Source organism: Spermophilus citellus (genome assembly GCF_964194105.1).
Source record: "Spermophilus citellus genome assembly, chromosome: 1".
NCBI lineage: Eukaryota > Metazoa > Chordata > Mammalia > Rodentia > Sciuridae > Spermophilus > Spermophilus citellus.
Window position 1 is genome coordinate 176,955,850 of NC_138182.1, and position 22,032 is coordinate 176,977,881.

At 39.9% G+C, this 22,032-nt stretch overlaps 1 protein-coding gene across 1 annotated transcript in view; it reads left to right on the forward strand.

The window, feature by feature from the left end:
- MEGF10 (multiple EGF like domains 10) overlaps positions 1–22,032 on the forward strand; it is a 176,184-nt gene that overhangs the window by 105,036 nt on the left and 49,116 nt on the right. Inside the window, exons 6-8 of the mRNA XM_081284962.1 lie at positions 2,949–3,195; positions 4,682–4,802; positions 8,527–8,663. Coding sequence (XP_081141088.1) covers positions 2,949–3,195; positions 4,682–4,802; positions 8,527–8,663 — 505 coding nt within the window. The remainder of the gene's footprint in view (positions 1–2,948; positions 3,196–4,681; positions 4,803–8,526; positions 8,664–22,032) is intronic.

Consider the following 22,032-nt stretch of genomic DNA (forward strand, 5'->3'; position numbering starts at 1 on the left):
AGACTTTCTCTAAACTCTCTGTTCAAACGTAGTGTGTGAACTTAGGATAATTGGCCAAATTCTGAACTAACATAAAGAGCACATTCTGCTTCTTGTCTAGACAAAGTCAGCACACCCTGGAACTTTTAGGAATTAGGGAAGAAAGCTGGCTTTTTATGCTGTAGACTGTGAAACTCACTGGAATACATTTAAGAATGAGTGTTTTGAAGTAGTTAACTACAACAACTGAAGAAAGGAAAGGAAGTCACAGAGATGCCTGAATCCAACCCAGGCTTCTGTGTCCTCCCTGCTCTACTTCCTGACTATTTGTCTGTAAACTTCTCTGGGTGGATTTTCACCCTCAGAATAGCTCATATTGATGTACAGTATTCACACTGTGTGGTCTGTGTATCAGTGGCTTTTCAGGAAAACACAGCCCAAAGCAGGGAAACTGTCACTTCAAAGCATGCCAGAGTGCTTAGATATAGCCGAGAAATTGACCATGTCGGCCTGATAATATTTCTTTAAAAGGCCCGGACTCTTTTTTCTATGCTGATAATTATCAATTGCTGCTATAAACTCATTTCTATCATGAGGGCATGTCGTAAGGAAGTGTGTGTGTGTGTGTGTGTGTGTGTGTGTGTGTGTGTAATCCCAAGAAAATAGAGCTGGAACTAGTCTCCGTCTGACTGCCTTTCTGGGAAATTGTTGAATGGGACGTAGAAAAGGGTCATGAAGCAGAGGAGAGACAAGTTCTGTCCCCTCACTGCTTCTTTCTACCACTCTGCTGTTATAAAACATGTTCTATAAAAGGTGTGTGTCCAGTGCTCACTCTCATCGTAATGCCACAGTGGAAAATAACTAGACTCAACTAATACAATTTTTTAAAGTGCTTTTGACATGATCTTGGTATTCTTACCAAGGTAATTTTATTGGCTAAAATTGTCTTTTATGTCAACCAACAACTTTTCCTTGAACATGGGGAGCAGTTGGGTACTAATTCAGTATCTCAGGTTCTAAAACTTGGAATGTGGGATATGAAACCCTTGGGAAGGGTTTAGCACAGAAGAATAGCAAAAAGTAAACAAACCTTTGGAAAATAAGTAGAAGTACTGGAGTAACAGTATTTACTCTAGGAAAGAGCAGGGTGAAGGTCACACTCATGCATGGGGAACAAGATCCTTTATGATACACACATTGGTGATCAACTGGGTCAACTCTATTGTGAGGAAGACGGGGGGAAAAGATTACAAGATGGGATAATAGATTTGTCTTCATGGAAGGAAGATTTCCCCCATACTCTTAAGGATTGATGAACCAGGAAATGGGTTATAAAAGACTATGGAATTTACTGTGGGGGACCTAATTTTTCCCTACTTGGGAAAGCTAAGAGGACCTAAAGGAACATACCATGTAACTTTTTAAAAAATATATATTTTTTTCCTTTAAGATCTCAGATTAAAAGTGTTACAATTTAAAAACCAAGTTCTGTTTCCCTATCCAGAGGCAATAAAAGAAACAACTGATATGAATGACAACGGGCTTAAAGCTCATTTTGGAATTATTACCTAATCTTATTTAGTGAAAGAAGATTGTGAGTTCTTAGGTAATTGCTTTCTTGATCTGCTTTAGGTTCAATAATTCTCTCTCATTGTTTTAAATTGTGTTAAAGTGTGTTTATTAAAATACTAATGAGACCAAAGCCATACTGATTAAAAATAGAATTATTCATTTAAACCTTTTGATATTATGAAATCAAAGGTGTACTCTAGTATTGGAAGATGGATTCTGCAATTCTAAAGAGTTGTTTGCTGTGTACCTAGAGTTATTGTTTTAAAATAATAGTTCATTCTAGATCTGTTGAAGTTACAAAATTTTTAATGGAATGAAACGACTTTTTAAATCATAAAACAATTTATCCTAAGAGCTCTAGATAGGGTGCCTCTCTTCTAGTGATTTTTATAGCATCTAATTAATAAATAAATGCAATGCTGGCTGGGCAATACATATTGAGTAGGCTTTGTTTATCAACTCCCTTTGTAATTTTTTAGAATATTTGCAACTGAGGTTTTCCCCCTTTCCCACTCCTCAGTTTGTGCTCATTGACTTTGTCTTGCAGCCTGTGTCTTACCTGTTTTTATTTTTATTTGCTCCCCATTTTCAGTTTCAGGTTTGTCCTAATTTTTTTAATAGGTCAGTATAACTAAAGACATTAGCCCATTATTTTTCTGTGTTTCTTTGGAAGGTAGCTGGTTTACCCAATCACACACATGTTGACTGATACCTTGAAAGCAGATTGGCAGTTTCCTCCTTAGAGAAACCCAGAATGCAGCAGAGTCAGTCTGCTCCCCAGTAGCTGCCCTGGGTCCCTTCTCCTTCTTCACTGTCTTCTTAAGGATCAGGCTTCCTCACTGATCTGAACTATCGAAGTTCTCCCTGCTCCATCTGTCTGCCTCTCATTGTTAGTCCCTTCCTGCCCTTTCTCCCATTTAGCAGGAAGCATATCTGTACCATCTCTCCATGTTTAAAATCCTTCATTACTGGTCACTTTTACTTGAGATGCAATCCACATCCCAATCTAACGTGTATAAAAGCCACCATCTGAGATCAATCCCCGATGCCTGGCCAGCCTGCTCTCGCTGCCACACCCCTAGCCTCCTCAGCTCATTCATTCATTACTCTAGCCACATCAAACTCCACTCTGGGTACAGGAAACAGCCTGGGCAAATAAGTGGTACTGGAAAATGTGATGATCCTTAAGCAATGGAGTGATAGGATGTAGCCCAATTGGTGCTAGGCATGTTTGTGCAACATTGCCATGAGTTGGTGCCGGGGCTCTGGTGCCCAGTTGAGGAATGGTGACAGGATTAGCCAGTCATTTTCTCTAAGGAGAGGAAACCGTCTGCAGAGCTTGTCATGATCCACATCTGTACTCTGATGCCCTCCCCTATTTTTCTCCCCAACCTCAGCCTGTGATGGTGATCACTGGGGGCCTCACTGCAGCAGCCGGTGCCAGTGCAAAAATAAGGCTCTGTGCAACCCCATCACAGGGGCCTGCCACTGTGCTGCAGGATTCCGGGGCTGGCGCTGTGAGGACCGCTGCGAGCAGGGCACCTACGGTAACGATTGTCACCAGAAATGCCAGTGCCAGAATGGAGCTACCTGCGATCATGTCACTGGGGAATGCCGTTGCTCACCGGGATACACTGGAGCCTTGTAAGTGACACACTGCTGAGCAGAACCCACCCACTCTCTCCATTCCTGCTGTGCCACCATCATATTCCTTGTGCCTGGTTTCTCTTGATGCCTGAATAGCTACTGACCAGTCTGGACTTCAGGCCTGGATAAGGAGATAACCACTAGGTAATCCTGCTGTTTGGCTTTGAATGTCAGAGCTTAGTTAAAGTCCTAGGGCCAGCTTCCCAGCTTCCCTTTCGGTGAGGTGAAGGTAGGGTGTTGTTAGAATGGCAATGTTTGTGAGAGGTTGTAGCAGATTTGCGTTTCTGTTCTGAATCTCTCATAGTTGCATTCACTTTATACTGATGATTTTAGTGGTCCAGGTTGTTCTGCTCTTTGTGGCAATTAATTAGCTGGATAAAGCTGGGTGGATTTATTATCTTAGAAAAGAGGAAAGGAGGACTTTCTATTACAAATAGTTCATGATAAAAAGATTAACTTGGTTATTTAATACCCATGGAAACATGTTGCTTTGTGGATATAAAGATATATGTATCACATCCATGTAGAATAAATGCAAATACTTTAATTTTTTCTGGAGAACATTGAAACAACTAGTTAACCTCCCATTACTTTCTTTATTTTGTGGGAAAGACATTTTTTAGTTTGCTTCCATTAGCAAACAGATTAAGAGAATTTGCCATAAAAAAAGAAAAAAAATGAAAGAGAAAAACTTGTTTCCTTACTGAGAAAATTACACTTGTAAATCACCAAACCAAACACTTGGAAAAAATGCAGCTGATTAGGTAAATACTTCCTGCCAGCAGTGGCAATGTCTATGAAACAGGACTAAAGAAAAAAAAAAAACTGCAATATCCTGGAGAGCCCTGATTTTCAGAAGAATGGACGATCAGCTCACACTATTTAATTGGTAACATTGCTTTTATGGATTTTCATGAAGGTCACAGTTGAATAGGGGTGTGTGAAACTTGGAGTGGCTTCACAGGAGAGCAAAAAAGACAAAGGCTTGGAGAAGAAGGTTCTTATGACATAGGTTAAAAGAATGGACACTTGTCAGTCTAGAGAAGAGAAAGTTGAATATTGATTATGAACAATATGTGCACAAAGGGGGCGATTTGCAAATGTTTCTACGATCTTTGAGGTTAGAACAAACACACTAACAAAAGTAGACTTACCTGTAGTGCAAGTTCTTTGTAAGAGTTTCATGGACAGTTCCTGTCACCAATGCATGTTTGGCCATTTTACTTCCAGGTGCTCTCAGGAAGGACAGATTTCCCTCGAACTGAACAGGTTTCATTAGAAAGTACCCCCAAACAACAGAAGGACTGGGTGGCCCCTCAAAGATATGTCAGCCAATATGATTAATGTTCTTGGAATTAATTAATGAATAATCATTGGAGAAAGTTTGTAGGTTTTAGGGTCCTGGGTGCTGTTATGTCTGTGAACCTGAGGATGATGTGGTTGGGTAAATAATGGTGTCTTCTGTTATACTTTAATCCCTCAGCTGTGAAGATCTCTGTCCTCCTGGCAAACATGGCCCACAGTGTGAGCAAAGATGCCCCTGTCAAAATGGAGGAGTGTGCCATCACGTCACTGGAGAATGCTCTTGCCCTTCTGGCTGGATGGTGAGCTTCCTTTCAACCCCCGCACCACCCCCCACAAAGTCACCCGATCCAGGACACTCAAGCAAGCACCCTGTGGAGGACATTAGTGCAAAAGAAAGTAGCAATGATGGTTAAAGGATCCAGAATTGAAATTACTTATTCATTTAAAAACTCAAATCCTTTAGTCCAGAGAAGGCAGAAGGTGATTTAGTCCTAGACTTGAAGCACATTAAGGATCCTTAGGGAAAAAAATAGCAGCCATCTGTCCTGTATTTTCCCTAAGGATAAAAAGGAGACAAATACCTGGTCTCACACATGATAGCAAGAGCTGATAAACACTGGAGTTATTTAATAGTCATTTCCATAATTAGGTTTGTGGATTGCTGTTGTTCTTTGAGAACATTATTCTAAATGTTATGTGAGAAAGTGTTACATAATTTGGTTATGTAAGTCTGGAGACACCCAAGGGTAAAGCAAGTGTACCTCCAGATACCAAGTACTGTAGAACTTCTCAGGGCCTTTGGTGTAATAATACAGGGGGAAGCTGTGCTTCACGACACTTTCCAAACTTTGACCATGACCCTGTTTTTGCATAGCAATTTCACAGGCTTAGTGCTAGGTGGAAGACACAACATCAGAGCATTGCCAATTAGACTCATCTGAGATCTGGAATAACATTTGTTTTCATCTCTATGGGGTGCTTTGTGCATATACCTGCTCGAAGGCAGAAGTATGAATGACCAATGTATGTTTCCTTCATTAATCATTGAGTAAGAAGAGCACTTTGCTTTTCCTATCATTGACAAGGGTCCCAGAAGCTTGCAAAGATCTTTGTTCTTGCAAAGATCTCAAGTGACTTCTTAATTGCCAGATCCACTGAGGACTCTTCTGGTCCCACCCTGCTTCACTTCTCAGAGCTTTGACTGGTGGATCACACGTCTTCCTTCCTTAACCTCTTCACCCTCCCCTTCCTACTTCTCTTACTAATGATCTCTTAGTTCCCTTTCTTTTATATACCACTTATTTACAGCATTTCCTAGATTTCAGTTTTATCTTTCTTCTGTTACTGTGAACACTCTCCAAAAATCTCATATAGACCCAAAACTTTAAAAATCAGATATTGATTTCCCCAAATCTTGATCTCCCTGCCCTGAGCCCATGTATTTGTCACTCTCGTGTTAGACACCTGAGGCTTGATAATTGGAAATTTTCTTTATTGTGGGCATAGAACAGAGAACTGGCAGTCTACTCTCAAGGAAGGTCTTGGAGAGTTCAAAATGCCAAGACCACGGGGGCAAGTATACATGGCTATCAGACCCCAGGTGGGGTCAGAAATGGTGAATAGGCCAGACCAAGTCTGATTCTGGAAGCTCAGGGTAGAGAAACTTCATAAGGAAATGAGTCAGAATAAAGGGGGCTTTCACTGAGAGCCTGAGGATGAGGTTAAGAGGGGAGCCCCTGGAGGAGTATGGGGCTCATTCTAGCCTGCCCTGCAAAGTTAATGAAAATAAACTCAAACTGGTCATGTGCCCATGAAGGCTTCCTTAAGGCTACTCCACCTCTAATTTTTTTAAAAATCTGAGTGAAACCCACCACTTTTTTCTCAGTTGTCCAAGGTAGAAATGCTAGATTATCTTTGGCTCCTCCTATTCTTTCATCTCCTGTATTGGGCCTTTTGCCAACACTGGTTCTTGGCGAGGGAAGGATTTTGCTGGAGCGTCAGTGTCCCAAGAGCTCTGTGGATGAGCAACTGCAGGCATTCTGCTCCTAGGACTTTTGTGTAAATACTGTTTGTGGGGTTGCTTCATCTTGAAGAAGAGAAAATTGAATATCGATTATTAACAACATGTGCACAAGGGGTGCAATATTTAAATGTTTCTACATTTGGAGCTTTTTCTTTTCAGCTGGGGTGGTCTTGATGTGGGATAGTGGTAACCATAACCTTGCATTGTGTCCCACAGGTGAACAGGTGGGCCCTCTCTCAGAGTCCCCTCCAGCCTGCCCTCCACCACTTCCTCTAGGCTCTGGGCTGCCTCCCTTAAGAACTTTCTTTGAACTCCTCTGTGTGTGGCTGGGTTTCCAACTTTATAGTTTATTTGTTCTATCATTTTAGGTATCTTTCAAACGTAAGCACATAACTCCTATTATCCCTACATACACATGTATTTCAACTAATAAAAATAATGTCCCCCTTAAAGCTGCTGGCTCACATTAGTCCTTATTCATAAACAAGATTTCAACATCATCCCTGGAGCTTATGTGGAACCATGATGGGTAGTGAGGATTAGGACCAAGTGAGGATTTGCACCAGCACACCTGCTCACCGTGTGCAGACCCTCCACCCTAGGCAAGGTCCTTCAGTCATGTTTCCACCTTACACTAAGTATAGTGTGTTGTGTTAGAATAGAAGGATTAGAATGATTTTTACACCTGTCTGTGAACTAATTAGGGGTTGTGAACTTTTCTTTGATTTTCGGTGCTTAGCACTATGCTCAGCACATAGATGATTCTCAGTTAAGCACTAATTTGAATCATCTCTCAAAGGATTTTTTGGTTCCAAGTGTCTGTAGGAGAACTTTCCCTGTTTGTAGATAGCTAGAAACCACCAGAGGAGACTTAATTAGCACACCAACTGCCTTTGTGGGTAGCCAGTAGTTAGAGGAAATGTATTTTCTTATGCTATCCAGAATAAACATTTACAAAACCATCTGGTGTTTGCTAGGCTCCAATTTCAGAGTGTTCACAGTCTGCCTTTTTTTTTTTTTAAGAGAAAGAGAGAGGGCAAAGCAGCTTCTGACCATTGAAAAACCCATTGAAAAATCCCTGTTATGGGGGATATGATATTAACTCTATAATTATAACTACAATAAATACCCTCACTAGCTATAACCCCAGGAAATTAGGAGCTACAAGACCAAGTTATGTAGCTAAGTGGAGTACAAATATTAGAGTATTTCTTTGACTTCTCAATATAGTATCTTACTCATATCCAAACAGATTTGGAATAAATACAAGGATTGTACTTGACAAGATGGACATTCCCTAGGGTAAGGAGAAATGTCCAATTTACTTTCTCAGTTTTTCTTTCTGGGAATAAGCTTTCTGATTGATCTTGGCTCAGAAGTACCCATTGAACCTACTGAAAATAAAAGCTTTTTTCTTCTGAAATAAATGCCAAGGTTCATTCCTGTGGAAGTATTTCTAATGCCTTGTGGCTGTTAATTCAGGTACATAAAATTGCAGACTTATGTTTTGTTAGATTTTAAGAAATACAGCCGGTGAGGATGTGTATTTTCTCTGGAACATATGGTAAAACATTTGGATATTCCATTTGCACCAGATGTTGCCTTTTATGTAACGGATGATCAATAAGTATTGTTGACTTATTGTGCATGAAAGACACAAGGAAGAACACTTAGGAGGATTTATAAATTCCTTAGGTTGTCATAATAATTTGACATAACTTTATCTGAGGCTTCAGTTTTAAATATGGATTTTTCTTAGGATTACTATTCTGCTGTCTTACAATGTACCTTGAGATTTGAGCTTACCAAGTAAATAAGCCCACTTAAAATTTCTAACATTTATGAGATGATGATCAGTTTATGTGTTTTAGTATTTAATTTTCTTGCAGCCCGGTTCCTATCTCCTTCCTTCCCATTCTGTTTCTTCTCTTTCCTTCTCCCTCCTTCCATCCTTCTCTGGCTGGAAGCCCATTTAATTTTCCAAGTCTCTTTGAATACAGGGCACAGTTTGCGGTCAGCCTTGCCCTGAGGGTCGCTTTGGAAAGAACTGCTCCCAAGAATGTCAGTGCCACAACGGAGGGACATGTGATGCTGCCACAGGCCAATGTCATTGCAGTCCAGGATACACAGGGGAACGGTAAGGGACACTCTTGTATTTCTCCAACTATTCATAATGGCATGGAGGAAAAGTTTGGAGTGTCTGGGAAGCATCTTCAGAACCATGTGTCTATAACTATTACATAAGATTCCAGAAGCATCTGTTGAGTATTCATGTATTTGAAAGATTTTATCCTAACTCAACATGCAGAAACTGAATCACAGTTAATGAACTGAAAATAATGGAGAAGATGGGCTTAGTGGCTCGTGACTATAATCCCAGTGACTCAGGAGGCTGAGGGAGGATGATCACAAGTTTGAGGCCAACCTCATCAACTTAGGAGGGGACCCTGTTTCAAAATTAAAAGTAAAAAGGTTGCTCAGTGGTAAAGCACCCCTGGGATCAATCTCTAGTACAAGACAAAACAAAATAGCAACAACAATGAAACCCAGAGAGAAATATCATGGAGAAAGGAGAGAGAGAGAGAGAGAGAGAGAGAGATAGATATATCATAAAATATCAGCTATTCAGAATTCAAGATGAATGTGTTATCCTGAAAAATTGAGTGTTCAGGATGCCATTTTAAGTATTTTTGGATCAATTGATTTAAAAATGGGATGTATACTTAGGTACCTTTAAAAAGCACAAAGTTTACCTTTCTATGATATACCATTCTGTTAAGAATATTAGTCCTCCTACTATGTGATACCATGTGGTGGTGATAGAGTCAGACCCCTGGGACTCCAGGGTTCTCTGACCCACATGAAATAGGAGCAAGGGCTGGCTCAGGTGTTTCTTGCACCATGGTTTGTCATTTCCTGTGTAGGCGCTAAACTGTTACCTCAGGGTTTTGCTCACCCTACTTCTGATTTGCTCTTGATCTGTTTTATCCTAGAAGACTGGGGACTCAAACTTACTGGATGTGTATGTAAATTGGAGAAAAGACTCGACAGGCAGAAGGGTATAATGATTAAGAACAAAAGGTTTTGGAACCTGGGTTTAGGCCAGTGTGTCCTTGGAAATGACTCTATCTGTAATGTTCAAGTCGTAATCATACTTTACCCTAAGGGTATCATAAGAATGAAATTAGAAGTTAGTACATTAAAGCCTTCAGGCCTCAGGACAGTCCTGCAGTTGATACATACAGTTGTTGTTATAATTAAGTGATGTCTGTGAACTGTATAAAATTAGCTGTCACAGGTTTTGTGATGCCTGTGAATTAAAAATCCCTTTTGCCTCTCTCCACCCTCTTTTTTTCTAACATTCTATTTTATGACTTCTTTAATAAGTAGGGTTTATTTGTTTTTTTCCCTTCTGATTAAATATATTTCTAAGAACTGTATGATTTTTAAAATTCCAATTCAGTTTTTAATTGAATATTTCTAGATAAAGAAAAACACTTGTGAATATTTTCTTTATAATTTAGTCACCCTGCCAAATTTCTAAATTAATTTTAATGTTATTTTTAGTAAACACTAAAATTATTTAGTTGTACAATTCAGTCATCTGCAGATTAAGTTGACCTCTTTCAATATTTATAGTGATTCATTTCATTTTCTGGAATTATTGCATGAATTTGAACCTCTGAATTAGCATTGACAAATTGGGGTCAACTTGGGAATTCTCATCTTCTTCCTAATTTTACTGGAAATGGCTTCAGTGTAATTGCATGTTTGCTATTGGTTGTTAGTAAATTGTCTTCTTTGTGCTTACATACTTTTTTTTTTCCTTAGTCCCTATTTTTGTTAAGTATTTTTGCTAGTAGTATCAACCTAATTTTATTAAAAGCTTTTAAAAAATCTTTTGTTAGTATAAATTATATGTTTCCGTCAATTATTTGATGTTATGAATTATTGACACCTAGTACATAGTTATTTTATAACATGTAATTGGTCTACTCAGAATGCTTTTTTGTGACCAACAGCCTAGTTCTAGGAAATATTTTAGGCAGATGAAGTTGTTAGGTAATTTCTGGCCCTGGGTAACATTTTATTATAGAAAAATGAGGGAGGACACAAGACCAAGCTGAACCCTCAGTAATATTTTATGTCACATTTTTTGACCATTAAAAATTTCAATGTAACTGTTTTATTGTCCTTTAAGGATTTAAATTTAAAATTAAAGACAAGTGAAAACAGTACACATACAAAACCAGTGAGCTCACACTCATTTGGAATATAAGGGAAGGAAGTAACAGCTAACTGTTAGGTAAATTTTAAAAGCAAGGAAGACAAAAGTTACAGAGAAAGGAATGATGATACAGCTTGCTTCTTGAATTATTGCTCTTATGACTACTGTTTTCTAAGGCACCAAGGCTGATGATGGTGTGATTCCTGTTTTCAATGGCTACCCCCATCTGGGTTCTAGAGTGAACATACATACCCACCACAATGACAACAAGCATATTTGTCATTGTGAAAGAAAAACAATAAGTGGGCTATGGGGCAGTTTGTGGCAGGAGGTGTGGGGGAGGAGACCTCAAGGGGCTTGACTTGAGAAGTCAGTGTAACTTGACCACTGAGGTTAGGACAGATGACTGCTGCTCCAGGGGCAGATCCCACCACAGGCAGTGGCCAGCCAAGCATTCTCAGGATGTGGGGACAGGCTCCTAGCCACAGGGAAGCAAAATACCGCCAAACAGGCACCTTGCAGTTGGTAGAGCTGCATGGGGCATACCCAAATGGAGGCTTTGGGGTTTATGGAAAGGTCGGGAGGATATTGTGGTGAGGGAATGTAATGTGGGGGAGTCAATTAAGAGTGAAGGAGAGGATGTTTGCAGATCCTCTCAGAAGTTCTTCTGAAGATGTTAAGAAAGTGTGCCTCATGTTAATGGTTTTATCACAGAATTGCTCTGGGGCCTTTGATACCCTAGCAATCACATAGGCACATAATGGGTGCTTAGTAAGGACTGGATGGATGAAGGAATCTGAGATTCAATAGTGGACTCTGTTAAGGTAGAGGCCCAAGGCAGTTCTGCCAAGCCTGTTCCATTTGATCCTAAATGCCGCAGTCTTGGCTGGGCACAGAATCACGAGCCACTCAAGCAGGAACAAAACTTTATTTTGAAAAAGCCGCCAATACTCTGTAGGCTCCGGCAAGCCAAACCCGGTCCTCCCACGCGGGCGTCTACCGGAACCTCCCGTCTCCCGGAACCGGGGGTCCCCCGGACCTCCCCCGGAATTTCCTCCTACTATCCTTCCCCAACCAATGGGAACTCTCCATGAGTCCCGTAACATGAGTCCGGTAGCAGGCCAGGGTGAACAGCGGGAGTCCAATTTCCATATGAATGTAAATCTTAACATAATCATATCTCAGTGGCTAGCTGGCGTCACTTTACAACCAAAGGTGCCATACATCGTATATTTGCTTGTGGCTCCTAGCATCTGCCCCCTTCTGTTTAATTAAGCAACAAGCAATGTGGCTAGGGACTGTGCCTGGTAGGTTGTCCAATTTAACATATGGTTCTTACCCGTCATGAGAGAACTGACATTTAGGCGTCAGCTTCCTGTCTTAGGTTGAATCCACTGTAATCAGATCAACCCGTCACTGACTACCGGTCCAGCATTCAGCCATGCTTGTGGATAGGCCTATGCACCAGTGGGGGGGTGAGGTTCTTGCCTCACCTCTGTTGGCCCCCAAATTTAGCCTTGGTGCCAGTGGGGGGGTGAGGTTCTTTGCCTCACCTCTGTTGGCCCCCAAATTTTAGACCATCACTAGTAGAAGGGAGGAGGATACAGAAATGCCACGACACCAAGCCAATTGACAGCTCCTTTGGAAAAATTTCGTCACTGGTGACACCATCAGCAAAGATATGCCAGGATTACCACAATAAACATGGGGTGAGCTGGCAAGGAAATTGCATCACTGGTGACACCATCAGCAAAGATATGCCAGCAGTACCACAATTCGGTGCACCAGATGATATTTCACAATGTATGCAACTGATATATAGTCCAGGCAAGTTCTGCAAGCAGTTCAAATTGGAGGAGTCTATCAATATGTCCATTTCCTCCCAAAGTAAATCAAGTCCTTGATTGAGCATTACTTGTTGAGTTATATTCATTGATGCATCAGTTTATACAGTTTACTGTGATAGCTATCATAGAAGCTGTAGTTTGGTTTTATCTCAGTCTTCACCGGAATTGGGATGGAGATGGAAATTCTGGCAATGATGCTAAAGAGACATTATCCTGAACAGAATTATTAAATATAATGAAAAGGAAAGGTGAAAGTAAACAAACAGATCTGTTAAACTCCTTTAAAAACAATCCTTAACAGCTGTTTACCTAATTTAAATTAAACCATATAAATCACGTGAATAAAGAAAAAATTCGGATCCATTTTTTCATGAGCGCTCCTCATATAAGAAATATGGACATACACACATACAGACATACAACACAAAACAGAAGTGTGCACACAACATACAACACATAAGACAATAGTAAATAAAGGCCTTGTAACTATACCTAGGTGAAATCTCCATTGCAATGTTTAAAAACTCCACAGTCAAAAAAATAAAACACAGTCAAAAAATAAAACTGATCAGAAAAACATTAACCTAGGTTTGTATGAGCTCAAAATTAAAATAGAACTTTATGATGTGGGAAAAATGCAATAATAAAATAGATATTGAAAAAAAAACACCTTGGTTAATCACTGTCGCAGATGTAAGAATAGCCAAGCTGGAGCTCTGGATGTCAGCTGTTATGGATTTGAGTCAAATCATCTTCTTTTTCTGTAGAAATTGTTTTAGTTAATCTCTCTGGAATCCAAATCAGTTGCTGTTCATCCTGTGGGAAAACACAGACAGCGCCCTGATTCCAGACTATCACTGGATCCGGGCCTTTCCATTGTCCTGTTAGAATATCTTTCCAAAGTACCTTAGGCTTATGTACATTTTTTGGGTACAAATGTCTTTCCGCAGCACTAAGTCCCGATGAATCCAAATTTAAAAAGTTTAGAGTAAAAAGGGTTATTTTAAGTTTATCTTTGGGGGATATATACGCCTTTCCAATTCCCTCCTTTTGTTTTAATAAGTACATTTTAATAGTTTGATGAGCTCTTTCAACTATGCCTTGTCCTTGTGGATTGTATGGAATTCCTGTTATGTGAGTAATGCCAAATGATGAGCAAAATTGTTTAAAAGAGGTGGAAGTATAACCAGGACCATTGTCCGTTTTTAACTGTTTTGGAACACCCACAGTGGCAAAATTTTGTAAGCAATGAGCTATAACATCTTTAGTTTTTTCTCCAGCATGAAGGGAGCCCATCAAAAATCCGGAAGAGGTATCAACTGTAACATGTAAATATTTTAATTTTCCAAATTCTGGCAAGTGTGTGACGTCCATCTGCCAAATATGGTTAGGTATCAGTCCTCTAGGATTGACTCCAAGATTAACTTGTGGTAAAAATGTCACACAATTTTGACATTGTTTTATTATATGTCTGGCTTGTTCTTTAGTTATTTTAAAACGTTTTTGTAAAGTATTAGCATTGACATGGAACCTTTTATGAAAATTTATAGCTTCTTCTATTGTGGAGAAAATATGTATGTCATGTGTAGATTTATCTGCTAGTTCATTGCCCATACTAAGGGCTCCAGGCAATCCTGTATGTGCCCTGATATGACCTATAAAGAATGGATCTTTTCGGTCCCAGATTAGACTTTGTATAGCGGAAAACAAAGAGAAAACAGTAGAAGAAGGTGAAATCCTACCAGCATCTTCAAGGGATACTATAGCATTAACTACATATTGACTATCAGAAAATAAATTAAATACAGAATCTTTAAACATCATAAAAGCTTGTAATACTGCATTAAGCTCTACCTTTTGAGCTGATTGCTTGGGTACTAAAAATGTAAAAGTTTGATCAGGAGTAACTACTGCTGCTGTACCATTGTTTGACCCATCAGTGAATATATTTGGAGCATTTATGATAGGGGTTTTTCTTGTCATTTTTGGAAAAACTACAGGATGCTTAGACCAAAAAGACAACAAAGGATTAGATGGTAAGTGATTATCAAATGAAACACTAGTTTTACACATGATTATTGCCCAAGTATTTAACTCATTAGCTAACTCATCAATTTGATCCATAGTATATGGAGTAATAATTTTATTGGGAGAAATCCCAAATACTCCCTTAGCTGCTTTTATTCCTTTGAATATCAATTGTCCTACAGCCTCAGGATATCTAGTAAGAATAGTGTTAGGAGAATAAGATAAATGTATCCACAATAATGGACCTTCCTGCCAAAATACTCCTGTAGGAATATTTTTTGTTGGTAGTACAATAAATAATAAAGGCAAACTTATATCAATTCTATCCAAATGCATATTTTCCATATATGTTTCAATGATTTTTAATGTTTTTCTTGCTTCAGGCGTTAACATGCGGGGTGAATTTGGATCTGATGGACCTTTTAGAATATCAAATAAAGGTCCTAACTCTCCTGTTGGTATGCCTAGATAAGGCCTTATCCAATTTATGTCTCCCAATAACTTTTGAAAGTCATTAAGTGATCTGAGTTGATCTACTCGTATTTGAATTTTTGGTGGACGGACCATGGTTGAGGATAATAGAACTCCTAAATAATTAATTGGAAGATTTAATTGTACTTTATCTATTGCTATCTCTAGATTATAATTTTTCAATAAGTTTGTAAGTGTGGCATAACATTCTAGTAATGTGCTTTTATCTTTATGTGCCAATAACACATCATCCATATAGTGAAATATTTGTAGTTCAGGATTTTGATTTCTAAGTGGCTGGATTGCTTTATTAACATAAATTTGACACATAGTTGGGCTGTTAGCCATCCCTTGAGGGAGTACTTTCCATTCATATCTCTGATCAGGACCTTCATGATTCAGTGCAGGGATAGTAAATGCAAAATGTGGACTATCCTCGGGATGAATTGGAATTGAAAAGAAACAATCTTTAATATCTATAGCTAAAACATGCCAGGTTTTTGGTAAAGCAGACAATTGAGGAATCCCTGATTGAGCAGGTCCCATAATAACCATCTCATTATTAATGGCTCTTAAATCTTGTAATAATCTCCATTTACCAGATTTCTTTTTAATGACAAAAATGGGAGTATTATGGGGGGATACGGAAGGTTGTATATGTCCTTCCGCTAATTGTTGTCTGACCAAGTCATGGGCTACTTGTATCTTTTCTTTAGTCAGGGGCCACTGAGGAACCCACACTGGTCTTTCTGATTTCCAAGTAATTTTGATTGTCTCAGTGGCCCTTTCTGAAAACCCAATTCATGTCTATTTATTTCTTGATATTTGAATAGGTGCTGTCATACCTTGTTCTTGTTCTCTTAATCTTTTTTCTTTCCTAAAGCCTTGTTTAGCCCTAGTAGTGGGCGCATTAGGATTGATGTTATTTGTTAATGTCAATCCTAATTGATCTAGGACATCTCGTCCCCATAAATTTACAGGAAGATGATCTAATACATAGGGCTGTATAGTTCCTTCACATCCTTCAGGATCCCTCCAATCTAATACCATTGCGCTTCTATCGGGATTAGTCGCCACTCCTAGGCCTCGAAGCGTTTGAGTGGCTTGTTGTAATGGCCAATGTTTTGGCCATTCTTGACGAGAGATGACACTAAGGTCAGCTCCTGTGTCCAGCAGCCCATTAAAGTCATGTCCTTGAATATTTAATTTTAGCAATGGGCGAGAATCTAAATTTAAAGACAGCATAGCCCAATCTACACCTGTGGAGCCTAATCCCTTGGAACCTCTTTCTACATTACAACTGGAAAATTTATCATGCAGGCTGGGTATTATTAATAACTGTGCTATTCTATCTCCTGGTGAAATTACTGATATACCTCTTGGAGAACTAGCTATAATTTTTATTTCACCCTCATAATCGGGATCAATTACCCCAGGACTTATCATAAGTCCTTTTAGTGTAGAAGAACTGCGTCCCAATAATAAGCCTACTGTTCCCTGTGGAAGAGGTCCTTTTACTCCTGTGGGAATGATTTGAACTCCCATCTCTGGAGTTAGTACTGCTCTGGCAGAGGCGCAGATGTCCAGCCCTGTGCTCCCTCTAGTTTGTCTGATGAGGGATTTAATGGATAATGCGTCCTGGGCACTACCTTGATGGTGCTGTTGGGTTCCTCCATTGCCCCATATATTTGTGGTTTTGGGCCCCGGGGCATTGGGCCCTCTAGTCCGTTTTTTGGCAATGGAGCCTGATACCTTTCTCCACGATATCGTGGGTAAACACTTGGTCCTTGTCCGTTTTTTGATAATGGAATACCCTCTATGGTGGTTTGAGAACGGCATTCATTAGCCCAATGTTTCCCTCTATGGCATCGTGGGCAAATACCCGGTATTCTATTCCTTTGATACCCAGCTTTGTTAAACCCTCCTCTTATGGGGCAACTCCTTTTAAAATGTCCTGTTTAATTACAATTATAGCATGTTTTTGGCCTGGCATCTAAAGCCTGTTGTACTGCTGCTAAGACTTGCCCTTGTTCATTAATGTCTCTACATAATTTAATATATGTGTTTAAATCTTCATGTCTCCATGGTCTAATGACCTCTCTGCAGCAACGATTTGCTTGGTCATAAGCCAGTTGTTTTATAAATGGCATTACCTGTTCTGTATTACCAAATATCCTAGAGGCTGACTGAATAAGTCTATCTACAAATTCAGCGTAAGGTTCATTAGTTCCTTGTATTACCTTAGATAATTGACCTTGTAAGTCTCCATGCCCCTGTAAAGTTTTCCATGCCCTAACTGCATCTACAGCAATTTGTGCGTATACACCAGGGTCATATTCAATTTGCTGTCTTTGACCCTCATAAGGTCCCTTTCCCAATAGCATATCTATATTTCTTTGAGGGTAACCAGCTTCTGCATTTCGCCTAGCTGTCTCCATGCAAAATTCCTCATTGGCAACCTTCCATAACAAATATTGTCCTCTGTTTAGCACAGATCGACACATGTTAGCCCAATCTGCTGGTGTCATGTCCAAGTTGGTAACAGATTCGACCATGCTTATTGTGAAGGGAGCTTGCGGCCCATAGGTTGTTACAGCCTCCTTTAATTGCTTTATTGTTTTGAAATCTAAAGTACGGTGAATTCGTTGCCCTCCTGCCTGCTCAAGTACAGGGCATGCTAATCTTTGGGGTTCTGTCTCAGAATTCCGTCCATCAACTACGGGAGTTGAGGGCCGCTCAGCGGTAGATGGAGCTGTTGGTTGAATTACGCCCTCTGGTGTTAGAACGGAGTTGGTAGCAACCTCCTGTTGTAATTCTCCACCTGATGGCTGCTTTTCCTCTAAGCTTGCTTTCTTTAAATTTTCCTCTGTCTGACTAGCTTGAGAGACCTTCTCTTTTGCTTGACCTAGCGTTTTTTCTACCATAGTCTGGACCTCTAACAATTTACTTAACAGTTTTTCGGTTTGTTTTTTACTGGATTCTAATCTACTATAAAGGTAACGTAACCCAATAAGATAGGATAAAACAAAGCCGAAACAGAATGAAACAAAAACGGAGCAGAGAATGGTTGTATCGATTTTCTCTTTCTCAGGGCCGAATAACTTCAAACCTTGAGCCAACCATTTTTCCCAGTTCGCCTGAGAAAATTCTAGGGCTAGGGAGCTCGAAATAAAAACAAAATAAATCAAAACAAGAACACACTGTTTTTTGAGATGGTCACCCATCCTGTCGCCTTCCCTCAGGGGCGAGCAATTTTACTCACCTCTAAGCTTCAGGTGTTCCCCGCACGGGCCGCCAAATGCCACAGTCTTGGCTGGGCACAGAATCACGAGCCACTCAAGCAGTAACAAAACTTTATTTTGAAAAAGCCGCCAATACTCTGTAGGCTCCGGCAAGCCAAACCCGGTCCTCCCACGCGGGCGTCTACCGGAACCTCCCGTCTCCCGGAACCGGGGGTCCCCCGGACCTCCCCCGGAATTTCCTCCTACTATCCTTCCCCAACCAATGGGAACTCTCCATGAGTCCTGTAACATGAGTCCGGTAGCAGGCCAGGGTGAACAGCGGGAGTCCAACTTCCATATGAATGTAAATCTTAACATAATCATATCTCAGTGGCTAGCTGGCGTCACTTTACCACCAAAGGTGCCATACATCGTATATTTGCTTGTGGCTCCTAGCACCTAAACATGAAGATAAATGTGGATGAAAGGAGGTAGTCAGACATGGAAGCCAGGCATCAGGGAAGGCAGCATTGGTCTTCAGTGGAGGAGCTCTTTCCTGTCACTATAACTATGGAAGAGTTGGCTCTTTCCCAGAGCTTTTGATGTTCTCCCAGAGCAGCAGTTCCAGATGTCAGAAAGGCAGGCAGCTGACCCTCTAAGTCTAGGTTAAACGAGGAACATGATTCTCTCACACTAAATGATGATTGGCCCAACTATTCTGGTCACTCTAGGGAGGAGTGTGCTCAAAAGGACAAGGGAGGAAGGAGGATCTGCCACCCCTCACACAAACTTACTTCCTTCTTTTCAAGTTACAATGAGATGCGACATAATTATCAAAATGGCATCGAGACAAGTCCGTGATGCCACTGGTTTGGGAATTGGTGTCATGTTTTATTAGTGTACATCTACTGAGTGCTTATTCATCCTTCCCAATTTCAGGGCATTATTTGAGATAAATAAAAGTAGATATCAAAAATTTCTATATTTCTATTTTGGTCAGTATTTATTAGTTCTCTTTCATTTCTCTTAAGAAAATGTATTTCCCTTTTCATTGTTTCCTGAGAGAATTTTTCTTGTTCTGTTTGGGGCCACAAGAGCAGTATGAAGGCCTTAAAACATGTTGAGCTTAAGATAAAGGAACCATTCAGAAATACTACTCCATGATTATGTTTATTTTCATGATGAAAAAAGTCCCGTATACATGTATAGGATTATTATACTGTACCCTTTGATTTGATGCAATTAAAATAGTAAGTTTTTAAAAGATGGAAAGTGTCTACTTCTAGAAAGACCTCCCGCCATCTTGGCATGGTTGATGGCCTGAGTATTATTAACAGATGCTGACACAAGTACAGACTGACGAAAAAAGAACCAAGTTGACATGATGGCTGACTTTGAAAGTAAAATTCAAATGACTGTGTTATGTATTTATAATACAAATTAGTAGTGTGTTTACAGAATGACAACATAAATATGGGTCAGAACCTGTTATTATGCATTTTGTTTTCCCAGAGAAAAGGAAATCTCTGCCAAGATATGATAAAATATGCACACTGGTTCCCTGTAATTTGGTGGCAGATACTTTTCAGGCTTTCTATCTTTACCACTTTCAACCACTTCTAGAACAGTGCTTTTTTTTTTTTTTAAACAAAGATGGAGTCATGCAGATAATCCAAAACTTAATATTTTGGTTTGTCTTCAAATCCATGTAAGAAGAGAAAGCAATATTATTTCACATTGTTTATCTTTCTCCTTTTGTTACTGACTTGCAAGGAAATAAAAACCAACAGGTTGTCAAGTTGTTTTGCCAGCTTTCAGTGGAAACCCTGATGGGGTCACAGCATTGAATCTCAATATTTCTTTCTTTACAGTTTATATCTTTAAGGAATAAACTAGATGACTTGGCTCATTAAAATTCCTTACATGTTAAAAATAATGAGAACCTTTTGAAAGCCTGGAGCAGTGGCGCACACATATAATCCCAGACGCTTGGGAGGCTGAGACAGGAGAATCGCAAGTTCAAAGCCAGCCTTGGCAATTTAGCGAGATCCTTAGCAATTTAGTGAAATCCTGTCTCTAGGTGAAAAATAAAAAGGGTGAGGGATGTGACTGAGTGGTTGAGCACCCCTGGGTTCAATCCCCAGTACAAGAAAAAACAAAACAAAAAATCTCTGGTCTAAAAACAGGTTTACTCATGTGTAACTCTAAGAATACATTGGATTTTACGCCAAGTGTTAGCTCAGTTTCTCCAGAACTTCTCTAATGGTCTAGGAGTGAAGACTTTAACTGTTGACAGGTGAACCTAAAGATGTCTAGAACCAACAAAGCCAAACTTACAAGAGGAGGCCCTTTTCCTTGTCTCCATCACATTCAATATATGCTAGAGCCAGAGGTAACCAGAGAATTCCCAACATTTGTCCTCTGCTCTGAGAATCGTGGTTCTAGCAGTCATACCCTGTTCAGGATATGCGAAACCTTGTAAAAAGGCTGTTTTGAGAATGTTTTTTTACTGTTTCTTTCCAGCATTCTGGAATTTGTTATCATGGTTTGTTGCTTGCATTATACAGATCTGAAAAATGCAATGCTGACCTACATTTTGACTCTGGGTCTGGCATGACTTGAGAGCCACATGGGAAGTGGCTGCTGAGACAAAGTGTACCCTCCTTGTGGTGAATGCTCAGCTAGATGAAACCCTGTCTCCCTCTCCCTTGGCAGAGAGCTCTCCTTCTGTTGTGGAGAGCCCCGTCACCGTCACCTCATCTCGCCAAGAGGAAACTTGGCTAACCCAAGAGCCACTGGCACTTTCTGTGGAGCAGCGATGAATAATTTTCTCTTTTCTGTCATGGTTTCCTCCAGCAACTCAGCTTCCCATCTCACTCACCTTACCTACAGTGAGTCCTTCCACCAGGATGGAGCTCCAATGTCATTAAACAAACAAACAAACAAACAATGAAGTAAAGTTTTGAGGTCTGATATTTTTTCCTTGACCTTTGGCAGCCCTTCTTCATAACAGAGGATAATATCCCACTTGCCAAGAATATTGTTAGGAAACTCCAAGCCTCCGTATGATCTCCTGGCTGGGCTTCCCAGGTTGGAAAAGAGGACACCTGAGCTCAGAATCCCCCAAACTTAAAAAGGGCATCCTCATGAGTTATTTAGCTTTCTAAATGAGATACAGTTATTCAACTTTGAAGAGAGTGGAGACATGGTTCAGGTTAAAAATTAATTTCTTTTTTTTTTTCTACATGGAAAGCCAAGAGAATTATTTACTATCAAATTTGCTACCAAGTTTCCCCCCCCTTTGGAACAGGGGCCGCATGCTTTTAAATTTCTTAATTATAGACTGTGACTAACATTTGGGTGATTGCTTTTCTCCCTTTTTTTGGTACCTACTAAAGCACTATGTATGCCTTTGGCAAGCATTAAGTATGAAATTTGCTTCATGTCCTGAGCTCATCATTTTATTTTGCTTTGGTTAATTTCTTCATTCAACAGTCAAAACTGTTGTCACTACTGTGTGGCCGAGTAATTCACCTCAATGCTTTTCTACCTATAATGGGAGAATTGCTATATAATAAGAAGTTCAAAAAGCAATTTTAATTTTTACATCATATAACCATTTAGCCCACCCCAGTACTGGGATCAAACCCAGAGGCACTATACCACTGAACTACATCCCCAATTCATTTTCAAATTTTTATTTTGAGACAG